General features: G+C 68.5%; 2 protein-coding genes across 3 annotated transcripts; one reads left to right on the top strand and one right to left on the bottom strand.

The window, feature by feature from the left end:
• The first annotated feature begins 50 nt into the window (after positions 1-50).
• On the top strand, positions 51-4,926 carry WDR6 (WD repeat domain 6). Of its 2 annotated transcripts, none has more exons than XM_054837836.1 (6): positions 51-131; positions 203-2,615; positions 2,927-3,022; positions 3,222-3,338; positions 3,503-3,659; positions 3,737-4,926. In XM_054837836.1, exons 1-6 carry the CDS (start codon positions 65-67, stop codon positions 3,782-3,784), a joined length of 2,898 nt encoding a protein of 965 aa, XP_054693811.1. In that variant the 5' UTR covers positions 51-64; the 3' UTR covers positions 3,785-4,926. The 2 variants fall into 2 exon arrangements, with proteins under 2 accessions (XP_054693811.1, XP_054693810.1); XM_054837835.1 differs by having other exon boundaries at positions 3,541-3,659.
• Positions 4,927-4,939: 13 nt separating this feature from the next.
• On the bottom strand, positions 4,940-9,723 carry DALRD3 (DALR anticodon binding domain containing 3). Its single transcript, XM_054837839.1, is given in 14 exon segments — positions 4,940-5,530; positions 5,763-5,831; positions 6,055-6,168; positions 6,279-6,337; positions 6,450-6,573; positions 6,667-6,749; positions 7,098-7,156; positions 7,748-7,818; positions 8,143-8,265; positions 8,352-8,410; positions 8,667-8,947; positions 9,020-9,300; positions 9,414-9,611; positions 9,613-9,723. Coding segments are annotated over 14 exon segments (1,737 nt in total). The 5' UTR covers positions 9,709-9,723; the 3' UTR covers positions 4,940-5,410.
• Between the last annotated feature and the right edge of the window lie 2,944 nt (positions 9,724-12,667).

The raw sequence follows: 12,667 nt of genomic DNA on the forward strand, positions 1-12,667 counted from the left end.
AATGAGCGGCGGCGCGCGGGAGCCGGCCAATGAGCAGCGGAGCGGCGGCGGAGGCGCCGCCAAGATGGAGTCGGTGGCGCTGGTGGCGCCGGTGACGGCGCTGGAGTTCGCCGGGGACGTGCTGCTGGCGGGTGAGCACGGGGACGGGACGGGGGCGGGCGGCGGCGGTGACGGGGCTGGCGGCTGACGCGGTGTCCCACAGGCACGGGCCCGGAGGTGGCGGCGTTCCGGCTGAGCGGCGGCGGGGCGGCGGCGGCGGGCCGGCGGAGCGTGCTGCGTGAGGCCAGCGTGCAGGGGCTGCGGGCCGAGCCCGGCCCCGGCCCCGCCGGCGGGGCGGTGGTGCGGGTGGCGGCCTTCGGCGGGCGCTGGCTGGCGGTGCTGGCGGTGCGGCGCGGCGGGCCGGGCGGCGGGGCGCGGCTGGCGGCGTGCGGCGGCGGGGCGGCGCGGGAGCTGGGGGCGCGGGTGTGGGAGGCGCGGTGGGCAGCGGGCGGGCGGCTGGCGCTGGCGCTGGGCGGCGGGGCCGTGGCGCTTTACGAGTGGCGGGGCGGCGGGCGCTGGCTGCGGCGGGCGAGCTGCGGCGGGGCCGGGGCGCTGCGCTGCGCCGTGCTGGCGGGGACGGGCTGGGCGCGGCTGGCGCTGGCGGCCGGCACGGCCGCGGGGCCCGTGGTGGTGTGGCGGGCGGCGGCGGCGGCGACCCCGCGGCGGCGGCTGTGCGGGCACCGGGGCGCGGTGCTGGCGCTCTGCTACGCGGCGCCGCGGGGGTTGCTCGCCTCCGCCTCCGAGGACCGCAGCGTGCGGCTCTGGGCCGTGGGCGAGCTGGGCGGCGGGGACGGGGACGGCTCCTGCCTGCTGGTGTGCTACGGGCACGGGGCGCGGGTGGCCGCCGTGGCGCTGCGGGGGCCGCGCCCGGTCAGCGCCGGGGAGGACGGTGCCTGCCTGGAGTGGGACGGCGGCGGCGGCGTGCGGCGGGCGCGGCGGGGACACCGCGGGGCCCTGCGGGCCCTGGCCCTGCGCCCCGCCGGCGGCTCTCTCGCCACGGGCGGCGACGACGGCGGCGTCCGGCTCTGGCGGCCCCGGCGGGCGGCTCCGGACGCGGCCCTGGCGGCGGCGGCGCTGGGGGCCCCGGGGCGGCCGAGAGCCGTGCTGCTGGCGGGGCCGCGGCGGGTGCTGGCGCTGGGCGAGTCGGGCGGGCTGGCGGCATACGAGGCGGCGGCGGGGCGCTGGGTGCCGGTGCTGCCCCCCGCCGCCGGCGGGCCCCGCGGGGTGCTGGCGGCCGCCCCCCTGCCCGGCGGGGCCGAGGCACTCTGCGCCCTGGCTGGCGGCGACGGGCACGTCCTCCTTTTCTCTCTGGGCTGCCCCGGGGCCGCCGCCGAGCAGAGGCTGTTCGAGGGGGCCGTGCGTGGGCTGAGCTGGGCCCCCTGCCCCGGGCTGCCCCCCGATGCCGCCGCCCTCCTGGCCTCCGGCCCCGACGGGGAGATGCTCTGGCTGGACGTCACCCACCGCCCCGGGCAGGCACCCTGGGTGCGGCTCATGGGACGCTACCTGCTGCCCCCCTGCAAGCAGCGCTGGCACACCTGCGCGGCCTTCCTGCCCCAGGGAGGGCTCCTGGTCTGCGGGGACCGCCGGGGCTCCCTCCTCCTCTTCCCTTGCAGCAGCTCCCCAGGGTGGGCTGCAGAAAGCACCGGCATCGCCAATGGCGGCACTAACCCAGTCGGCAAGGACTCTGGCAGCAGTTTGGAGACCTCTTGCTTGTCGTGCAAAGGGGCTCTTCCCCTTGAGGCCCCGCTGTCCGTGCTCTTTGGGCTCCATGGGAAGACGGGGGTTACCTCAGTGACCTGCCACGGGGACTACATTTACAGCACTGGCCGGGATGGCGTCTACCGCCAGCTCCGCCTGCAGGGCCAGCAGCTGGAGGTCCTGCGGAAGCACAGGCCCTGCAAAGGGCTGCAGTGGATTGAGGAGCTGCGCTTCACCCCGGATGGGGACCTGCTCGTGCTGGGCTTTCACGCTGACAACTTTGTAGTGTGGAGCAGCAAGACCGGTGAGAACCTCCACTGCGTCCCCTGTGGTGGGGGGCACCGCTCCTGGAGCTACTGCAGTAGCCTCTCGGCTGAGGCCTTTGCCTTCATCAAGTGTGGGGATGTGATGCTGTACCGCCGCGAAGCTAAGCCCTGCGAGCAGCAGGTGCTCCTGGCGTCCCTGCACGGGCGGGAGATCTCGTGTGTGCGGCGCCTAGGGGCGGTGGAGGTGCCTGGCCACGCCACCCTTAACATCTTCGTCACTGGCAGTGAGGACACCACGGCCTGTGTCCTGGCACTCAGCGAGCACTCCCGGACGGCCGTGCCCCTCGCCCGGCTCAGTGATCACATCTCCAGTGTTAGGGCGTTGGCACTGGCAGGCCCTGCAAGACCTGGCGATGAGGGCTTGTCCGCCCTGCTCTTCTCCGCGGGCGGACGAGCGCAGATCGAGTGCTACCAGCTGCTGTGTGCTGGGGACCCGGCCTCTGAGAGTGCCGTGGCCTGCCAGGTCATCCACGTGGCCTCCCACCGGCTGGACGAGCACTGGGAGCGGAAGAAGAACAGGCACAAGCTTGTCAAGATGGACCCGGAGACGAGGTGATGCTCAGGGGCCACCTGAGGCAGGGTTTGTGGTGACTGCGGTCTGGGAGGGCGCTGGGAACTGCACTGGCCTCTGCTGGGATACTGGCTCTGCGTGGCTTCAGCCGAGGCAGAAGGAGCCGGCTTGGCTTCAGGCGCACGTCCCTGGTGTCCTGTGCCCAGCAGCTGGGCCTCAAGGGGCTTTTGGGGGTAGGGAAAGGCTTGGTCTTTCTTTCTGCCTCCTCTGAGTGCTCAGAGCTGTGTCTCGGGCTGCTCTGCTGGGCCACCTGCCTCCCAGGGTGTCGATGAGTGTCACATATTTGCTGCAGGTACATGTCCCTTTCGGTTGTGCCCGGGACCAGCACTGAGCAGCTGCCAACACCCTGGAAGTTCCTGGCTGCCGCGTGCAGTGACGGATCGGTCCGGTGAGGAGCCGTTGTGGGGCTTGGCGAGGAGGACAGAGCTGGGGCTGGCAACAGGAGCCGAGCAGGCTCGCAGGGGAGGCTGCTGCTATGGAGGTAGCCAGCCCTGAGCTGCGAGCAGGATGGTGCATGGTGAGAAGTGGGGGCAGAAGCACCAGGAGCCCCCTTCTCCCACAGCCAACTGCTCTCTGGTCCAATGCAGGGTCTTTGGGCTGCTGGAGGCTGCCCGGAAGCTGGTGCTGGTGGCGGAGTCGTTTCATCACCAGCGCTGTGTGCTGAAGGTGGAGGCATTCCTGCATGCACGGGCAGGAGGGGAGAGGTGAGCCCCAAATGCTGTGCTGCAACCAATGGGGCTCTGGGGAGTCCTCGCAGGGATGGCAGCTGGCAGCTCAGCAGGCGGAGAGAAGGGCGAAATCGGTCTGCGGGGGCTGTTCTGCCGCTTCCCTGGATCTCGATGGGGACTCTTGGGACTGCGTGTCGCAGGGCTGCAGCCAGAGGCTCCCCCAACACCTCCCTTCTAGGAGGCACCTCCTGTGCAGTGCAGCCACCGACGGCAGCGTCGCCTTCTGGGACATCACCGGCCCCATCGCAGATGCAACGGACGCCCTGCACCGAGCAGAGGGAGAGATGCAGCCCCTGGGTGGGTGCAACTGCTGGCAGCTCTGCTCCCTGCAGCCAAGGTGAGCATCGCTCTTCTGACCAAGCCTCTTTTCCCAGCCCTGGGCGCTCCACTGCTCACCATCATGGCCCACAGCTGCGGTGTGAACAGCCTACATGTCCGTGAGACGCCAAAGGGACAGTACCTGGTGGCCAGCGGCAGTGACGACGGCTCCATCCACGTCTGCCTGCTGGAGGTGGCCCTGGGTAGGGGCAAGGCTGAGGCAGGGACTTGCCTGCACGTCCTGGAGCGGGTGGCCAGGCCCTGCGCCCACGCCGCCCATGTGACGGGGATCCGGGTGCTGCGGCCAGACCTGCTGCTCTCTGCCTCGGTGGACCAACGCCTGACGCTGTGGCGCCGGGGCCCAGGCGGGCTGGATGCCCTTGGCACCACCTTCTTCCACGTGCCTGACCTGGCCGAGCTGGACTGCTGGGAGGTGGCAGAGGCTGGGGGGGAGCTGCGCTACTACTGTGTGCTCTGCGGGCAGGGGCTGGAGATGCTGTGTGGCACGGCCCCCCCTGAGCCCCCTCCACCAGAGGGTCCCCAGTAGTGGGGCAGGCAGGCAGTATAACCCGCTCCCCCCCCTGCCTGGGGAGGGTGTTCTGCCCGTCACCACAGCCCCTGTTCCAGCCTGCATGCTGATGTGTCCCCTCTTGAGGAGACGGGAGTGCTTGGCCCCCTCGGGGACAGCACAGCCTCATCTAGGGTGCTCGAGGCTGGTGGTCTCAGGGAGAGAAGGCAGATGCGACCCCTCCTGGACAAGCCTGCAGCTCCCTTGTCTGCCCACCATGTGCAGGAGAAGTTCCTCCTCCCCGAGGCTCCAGGCTTTCCAGCCCTGGTCCCAGAGAGGAACCACCTCGGGAGGGTGCTGAGCGCTGTGCTCAGGCCTGGGAGCTTGAAGGCAGCAGGAGGCCATGACCAGCCAGGCACTGGTGCAGCACGTGGCAGGCTGCAGCCTCCTGCTCCCTGGGGCAGGGCCCTGTGTGACAGCCCTGACCCTGCGGTGCTGGGCACCGCTGAAATGAGTTGGGGACACTGGTCCGGGGTGAGGGGCGGTGACCCACGCGTGCTGTGCCAGCCCAGGTCTGGCTTCTCCCCACCCCAGAGCAGCCCTTCAGTGCTGCCTCCAGCTGAGCGGGTTGTTCCTGCGCAGCAGCAGGACGCAGCACAACCGGACCACATGGAAGGACAAGAAGCTGCACGTGGCCCCAGCCCCATGTGGGGCAATGTGCTCTGTTGGGGTCACACACACACACACAGCATTTGTCCAGCAACAAGTGTATTGGACCCCCGTATCGGGGCCTGGCCAAGGGCCCGGCAGGAGCCTTGAGCCGCAGGAGCTCCCTGCCAGCATGGAGCAACCTTTAATAAACAGTTCTGAGGGAAGCGAGGTTGGTGCCTGGCTTTGTGGTGACTGGTCCCTGGTGCTGACTCCCCCAGTACTCCCCAGCCCAGCTTGCAGGGTGCCACAGGCGTCCTCCCTTCTGCTGCCGTGGATGTGGCAGATGCCCCCATCTCCCACTTTGGGCACAGCCGTGGGATGCACGTAGCCAAACCCCCAAACTGTGTGGGCAGTGGGAAGGGAAGCATCTGTGTGGGGCTGAGGCGTGACCCAACTCCCTGCCTGACAGCGGAGTGGCCCCTCACCCTGCCAGGGGGACGTGCCCTGTCCTTCCCCTCGTGGCATGCTGTCCTGATGCCTGTCGCACCATGACGCGCTCTTCAGTGCTGCCTCAGATCTGGCTGAGAGGAGGGAGGTGCAGGGTCGCCAGCGCGCTGTGGAACACATCCCTCACAGCTCCCAGCAGCTGGAGGCGGGCAAACATCTGGTCAAAGAGGTGAGGGAACGGCTCCTGCGGGGAGAAAGGCAGCGACTTGGGGCTGGTGGCCATATTGCCCCTCAACGGGCTGGCCCTAGAGGCACTGCTTGCTGCCCCTGCACTCTATGTAGACATCCTTGAGGGGCTGGTGTGGGGCTGCATCATGCTGCTGGCACCCCAGAGACCATTCCCCACCCTAAGCATGCTGCCCCACAACTGCAGTCCAGCCCCAAGAAGGGCTGCAGGCCTGGGACGTCCAACTCACCCCCAGGATGTGGACCCGGTTGTAGTAGGAGCTGAAATCCATGCTGAGCTGGATCAGGAACTTGCATACCTGCAAGACAGAGAGCTGCTGCTGGCATGACGGGGTCTGGCCAGCCTCAGGCCCTTCCCCACCCTAAGCACAGCAGGAGCAGCCCCAGGGGTGTTGCAGGCTCTTCCCTCGGCACCCCTGCCATGTTGCTTACTAGTGGGCAGCACCCTGCCAGTGCACAGCCTTGCCCTGGGCTGGGACTGTTGGAGCAGCACCCAAGGGTGCTCTGGCACATGGCACTTACTGTCTCTGTGTTGGCTGTGATCCGGATCCCCTTGGTGGGTTCAGGCAGCTGCGCTGCCTGCTGCAGGACTTCAGGGAAGGGCAGGAGATACTTGAAGAGCAGGAGCCATTCGCCCTGTGAAAGGATTACGCGTGTCAGAGAGGGCCAGATCTTCCTGGGCCGGCAGCTTCCATCACTGGAGCTGAGGGTGTGCAGGTCCCCGCGTTCCCCCTCTCAGCACTCACCTCTTCCTGCAGGCAGGAGAAGTTCAGTTCTGACGCTGGTGGCAGAGGTGGGTACGTGCCTGGAAAGGAGGTGGGAGACTGTGGTCGTGCCTGGAGAAGCCCCTGTGGCTGCAGGCATGAGGAGTATCCCGGGAGCGGCTGTTAGAGGAAGGTCGCAGGGCTAGCACTCACCCCGCTCCACAGCCCGCTGGTAGGTGTCGAAGAGCGTGGCCAGCCGGGCACAGTTGTACATCACGAAGGCACCGCTCTTGGTTCCCTTCGTGGAGATGCTGCTGTCCTCCAGGTCCAGGGTGATCTGAGAGCAGGGAGAAGGTCAGGCCAGGCTGCTCAGCACAGAGCTGCTCTGCTGTTCCCACGGCTTGCCTGCCCTGGTTCTGCACAAACCTACCTGACTGCGGTGAGCAGTGCTCAGCATCTCAAACCTGATGGCAGCCACTGTGAGGGCATCGATCACCTCAGTCCAGGTCTCATCTGCAGAGAATGCAGGTGGCATCACGCACAGCTTGCTCCATTCCCACCTACTGCCACCCCCAGCGCCCAGGCAGGACCCCCCCCGGGGCCAGGGGGCTCCGGTGGAAGCTTGAGGACCACTGCAGTTCCCCAGCCCTGGCCCCCATCTGCAGGGGCTGCTCTGTGCGGGTGCCCCGTGGGCAGTTTAGACGCCTTCCCCCGGCTCCGTCACGGAGGGGAGAGGGAGCGCCCTGCTGGGGAGAGCCCCACGGGCTGCAGACACAGGGGTGGGGGTGGTGGTGGAGAGAGACTCATGGGAGCAACAGGGATGGAGCAGCATCTCTGTAGAGCCACAGAGCAAACCCTCACCTTGCGCAAGCTCCCCGTACTTCATCACGGAGGCTTCATACATCTGGCGCTTTCGGAGCCTGGGAGGAGCACAGACACAGCCACCGCCCCTGGGCTGAGCACCCCAGAGAGCACCCCAGCATTCCCCCAGCCTTGGGGCTGCTCAGAGCATCCCAGCTGCAGCAGCGGTCCAGCCAAACTGAAGCAGGAGCTCTGCAGGAACCGGGTGGGAACAGCCACACCACGGCCAGCCCCTTGTGCTGCTGCCTGGAGAGGGCTGCAAGGAAGCCACTGTGGGCACAAGCTCTGCCTTGTGGTTGAGAAAGGGCCCCACACACACACCAGGGCTGTCCACTAATGCGTGAAGACAGGGAGACAGCACCCTGCACCACTGCAGCACCCAGCTCCTGCTGCTACTTTTCCTCCTGGCAGTGCTGAGAGGGCTAGACAGCACTGCTGGAGGCAGCCACTGGGACTGGGGAGGGCCCTGTGGCCTCCATTCTGTACCTCCAGTCCTCTCGAAGCTGCCCTGAGGCCACGGAAAAGCCAGTGGAGGGACTGCAGAGAATTCTCTGTGCACCACCAGCTCGCTCAGCACTGGAGTGTGGGTGCCCATGGGGAGCCTTGGCAGGCGAGCAGCACAGCAGGCACCTTGCTACACACCAACTTACTGGAAGTACTGGTCTGCCCCAATGGGTGATGAGGGGTTTGTCACCTTCACTGGCCCACAGACAAGGTGTTTCTGAAAGAGAGAGGAGAAGGCGGGGCTGGGGTCAAAGACTCAGAAGCTCCACCAAAACGCAGTGCAGGAGAACCGGGCTAAAACCAGCCCTGTTCTAGCTGTGTCCCTGCAGTCTTCTCCTGCCCCTCCTTCTTTAGTGCCGAAATCCCAACGGCAGAGAGGCTGCTCCACCACCTGGGCCGGAGCGTGGCGGGGCCGCCAAGGGAAAGGGAAGCCTCGCAGAGGGGCAAGGCTGGGCCTCAGCATTTGCTGTGGGGACAGAAGGAGGCTGGCTAAGCGCAAGGATGCTGGGGGCCACAGTGAGGAGGGTGGGAGGTTCCTCACCTGCAAAGCTGTGTGGGCTCCTGGATCCAAAATCCTCCAGAGCAGATCCAGCTGCTGCTGCTGGAATTCCTCCTCGCAGCTCACCACATGCACGATGCTGCAGTGGCTCCCCTGGCCTGCAGCCTGCAGTAGAGCACAGCAGAGAGCTCAAACGCCATCGCGTGAGAAGAGAGAACGTCGTCTGGAAAGTGAGAAGCAGGGTCACTCACCACGCACTCCAGCACGGCTTGCTGCAGCTCAGCCAGGGACCGCAGCTTCCCCTCTGTGACTGAAAGAAGGAAGGACACTCAGAGCGGGACACAAGGGCTTGCCACCCCCCGCCATCCTGCGCCATCAGGTCTGCCCCAGGCTGGCAGCACTTCTGGCTTGAACCATGCTGAACAGCAGTAAGAGGAGAAGGCAATTTGGATCTAATTCCCCCCCTATATTTTGTAAAAACAGTTAGGGAAAAAAGGAATCAGGCCTGTTTGCAGCTGATCGCCTTCCTGCTGTCACACTAGAGACACTGTACACATGAGGCTCACCAAGAAGGACATCGAGATTGGGGTCGTAGCCCACCAAGCCCTGCTGCTCCACGAAGCTCTTCAAGTGCACTTTACAGATGACATCGTCAGGCAGCGTGGCTGTGCCTGGCCCCTGCTCGCAGGCTGCAGCACAGGGGCACTGTCCCAGCGCTTCCTTCAAGGCCGAGATGGTGCCAGGGAGGTCCGAGCCCCCGGAGCCGGAGGGCCAGTCGACACGGAGCTGCCGCAGGACCTCCCGACTCCCCTCCTCAGCAAGGGCAGGGACCAGGCGGACACCGACCCTGCGGGAGAGGGAGAGGCGAGCGGTGCTGGCAGCGCGGGGCCGGGCGGCCGGGCAGGGGCGAGGCACTCACCGCTGGGTGCGCAGCAGCTGGGCCAGGTGGTCGGCCAGCAGGAGCGGGCGGAGGTGGCGGGGCCGCAGGGCGGCGGAGCTGCGCAGGGCCGGGCAGTGCAGCACCACCCACCCCGCCGGCGGCCCCGGGGCCGGGCCGGGCAGGGGCCCCAGCAGGCGCCGGAAAGCCTCGGGACGCCGCAGCTGCACCGCCAGCCCCGCCGGTGTCTCCTGGCAGCCTCGCACCGCTAGCACACCCGGGCCTCCTAATGACGTCACGCCCGCCACGACGTCATCGGGCACCTGCCGGGCGACAAGGCGAGGGAGTCGGTCCCCTGCCCGCACGTGGCCCGGCGCAGGCCCCGCCCCCTCCGCGCAGGCCCCGCCCCTGGCCTGCCCGCGCCGCCGCGGCCTACCTGTCCCCCGGGGAAGGCGGCGCTCAGCGCGGCCCGCGGCGCCAGGAAGTCCCGGTGCCGCAGGTTGCGGGCGCCGCTCTCCTTCACCCAGAGCGCGGCGGGCCGCCCCAGTGCCCCGTTCAGCGCCCGCAGCGTCGCTGCCACCCCTGGCCGGCCCTGGCCCGTCTCCATGCGAGCCCGGCCGCGGCTTCCGCCGCTGCAGGCTGGAAGTGACATCACAGGCCCGCTCGCCCTCCCCGGCGCTCGCAGGCGGCCGCCATGTTGGGCGCGGCGCGCAGTGCTCCCGGGCGGCCATCTTGGGCGCGGGCGGGTTGGTAGGGGCAGAGCGGCCATCTTGGGGGTAACGGCGCGGGGCCGCCATGATGTGCGTGGCGGGCAGCGCGGGGCCGCCATGATGGGTGTGGCGGGGCGGGGGGGGGGCTCGACGGGCCGGGGCCGAGGGTGTGTGCCCGGGCACTGCCACCCTCCGCAAAGGGCTCTGGGGGGGGCCCTGCATGGCCTGGCCGCGCAGGGCCCGGTGGTGGCACCCTGAGGGGACGCCACGGCGGTGATCACCGGCAGGGCCGGGTGCAGGCTGCTGGGCCCCCCGCACCCCTGGGTTGGGGACCAGAGGCTGCTTCAGCCCGGAGAGGAGGGGGCAGCGCGCCGGAGCGCCAGAGGCAGTGCCAGGGTTCAGCAGACCTAAGCGGCCACTGCCACCGCGGAGGAAACCGGGCCACCGGGGCAGCGAGTGCAGCTGAGCCGCTGGCATGGCACAGCCCAGCTGCGAGGCCAGGCCAGCCCCAGGGTGCTGGGGGCCGGGGGCAGCGTGGGGCTCCGGCAGCGGGCTGGGCAGCCCGGGCGGGTGTTTTCTGATGGACGAGAGGGCGTAAGGTGCACCTGGCTGCAAGCACAGAGCGACCCCAGGGCAGGGGGCACAGGCGGGTGCAGGAGACCCGCTTGCAAGGTGCGGTTTGCCGCTGCAGCTGGGCTCTGCACAGCGAAGGATGAGGAGTGGCCGCGGCTTCGTGCCTCGCCATGCTCTCCTCTCAGCCTGCTCGCTGCCCCGGCTCTGGCTGCTCCGGCGAGAAGGATGGGTGCGAGGAGCTGCCTTCCTGCCCAGCAAAGTGTCCCACTCATCAGCCACAGGAGGAAGGAGGTGGAAACATCACACCATGGCGGTTGTGGTTACATCTGCAGAGCTGAGCTCATCTGTAGCAGTGGTGTCCCAAGCGCAGGTTTACAGAGCGGGGGCTCACACTGCTGCCTGGGTCCCTGAACGGTGCAGGCAGGCAGTGGGGGCTGCCGCTCCCCTCCAAGGCTGCAGTCAAAGCCAGCTCCAACCTGGGGACAGGGGCAAGGGCCTGGCACGCACCCAGCCCCATGCCACCAGGGCTGCTTGGTGGGGAGTGGGTATCCAGGAAGCGCTGAACCCCCCCCACAGCAGCAGGGAGCACGTGTCCCCAGTGAGCTTGCGACCTCCCTCCCTGCCCTTCCCTTCCTGCCCTCCCTGCAGGGCCGGGGGGGCCGCTCTGCCCGCAAGGCCCAAACCGGTTCCTCTGGGGTTTGTGTGCGGGGGGGGGGGGGGGAATCCTAGCAGCACGGCCGTTGCATGGGCTCTGCCAGGAATGCAGTGACTCATTTTGAGGCTCTGCGGGCAGCTCTGCAGCCCCAGGGCTGCAGCCCATGGCCAGTGCAAGCCCACAGCCCTGGGGCAGGAACAGGGGCACATGTCCCCCAGCTGGGGGGGCGGCTGCAGTCCCCCTTCCCCCAGCAGTGCGGGGCCGTGCCATGGTTGGGTGCTCCCTGCACCACCCACAGCCAAGAGGTGATCTGAGAATCGCTGCTCACACCAGACCAACTGCTGACTGTCCGCAGGGCAGGAGCTGCCCAGGACCCCTGCCCCACCAGCTTGGGGAACACGCACCGGCACGGGCTGGGAGCACGCTTGGACCTTGTGTTGCTGCTCGGAGGGGTCCAGGCTGGATCCGTCCCCATCCCCAGAGTGCCAGGGCTCCCTTTTCGGTGGCGCCGAAAGAGCTTTGGACAGACACGACATCCCCGATGGCTCTCTGGCTGCCTGCTCAGCGGGAGTGATCGTGTCATTCCAAAGCCGTCTCTCTCTGGGGGACGGATCCTGCCCGGGCACCGCTCGCCCCTGCTGACACTGGGGGGCTGGGAGGGCTGGGGAGAGCCCGGCGCGGGCCGGTGGCAGCAGGAAGCTCACACAGCATCTTGTGACCAGTGCCGTCCCACCACAGGTGGCCACATCCACGCTGCGGCCGGCAGCCGGGGCCGTCACTTGGCACGCTCACCCCAGCAGTTAGTCCCCAGGAAGCAAGCTGCTATGTTTAGCTATCGGTGGCACGAGATCACTGGAGAGCCCCCAGCCCCGGTGCGGGGGACTGAGCTGCAAGGCTGGGCACCTTTGATCCCCCATCCCCACACCCTCCCTTCTCCCAGCATGGCCCCCACATGCTGCCCCAGCCCCACGGAGGGACTGGAGCCTTGCCCTGTGCCTGGCCCGGTATGGGGCAGCAGTGGGGTGGGGGGCGTGTGGGGCGAGGCAGGGGCGGGAGCGCGGGTAACGAAACCCCAGGGCAGCTGGGCGCAGCGGGGACAGCTGCTTTTGGGATTCCGTTGCCCGCACCGGCGCCACGGAGGGATGGGCACGGGGCCCACCGCCATGCCACCCCCACCCTGGGGCGACCGGCTGGCCAAGAGGGGGAGAGGGCAACTTACCGCCAGGGACCGGGGCAGGAACTGCATGGGAGCCGCAGCCAGGCCGGTTGTGGCTGGGGGTGCCAGCAGAGGCTGGGGTTGTGCCGCGGGCTCCCCCCGTGCCGCAGGCCAGGTGCCAAGGGGAGGGTGGTACGGCCAAGCCAAAAGGAAATGGCTCCGAACAAAGCCCCGGTGGGGCTGGAGCATCTGGTGCCAGCCCAGCAGGCCCGGCGGCGCCCGGAAACCCGAGATGTCCCCGAGGGAGGGCACCCGCCCCGGCACCTGCGCCCGGCGGCGGCATGGCACAGCCCTGGCTCTGCCAGCACCTCTGCTGCCAGGCCCTCGGCAAGGAGGCCCTTGGGCACCCGCCATGGGGGAAGTGAAACCGTGTGGGGAACCCCGTGGGCTCCACGCGGTGCTCACGCGGTGCTCGCTGGGGGGGACCCGGGACCCTGCCGTCAACCGAGGGTGCCTGTCTGGGGGGTGCTGGGGATGCCCGACGCCTCCCCGCCCCGGCACAGCACGGCACGACGGCGGGAAAGGTCCCATCACCA

This window comes from Grus americana, chromosome 11, assembly GCF_028858705.1.
Source record: "Grus americana isolate bGruAme1 chromosome 11, bGruAme1.mat, whole genome shotgun sequence".
Lineage (NCBI taxonomy): Eukaryota > Metazoa > Chordata > Aves > Gruiformes > Gruidae > Grus > Grus americana.

Excerpts from the sequence above, each read along its gene's own strand:
- WDR6 (XM_054837835.1), top strand. The coding sequence starts at position 65 with ATGGAGTCGGTGGCGCTGGTGGCGCCGGTGACGGCGCTGGAGTTCGCC. Across the intron at positions 2,616-2,926 it reads AAGATGGACCCGGAGACGAG|GTACATGTCCCTTTCGGTTG; the intron begins GTGATGCTCAGG and ends TATTTGCTGCAG. Across the intron at positions 3,339-3,540 it reads GCACGGGCAGGAGGGGAGAG|GAGGCACCTCCTGTGCAGTG; the intron begins GTGAGCCCCAAA and ends CCTCCCTTCTAG.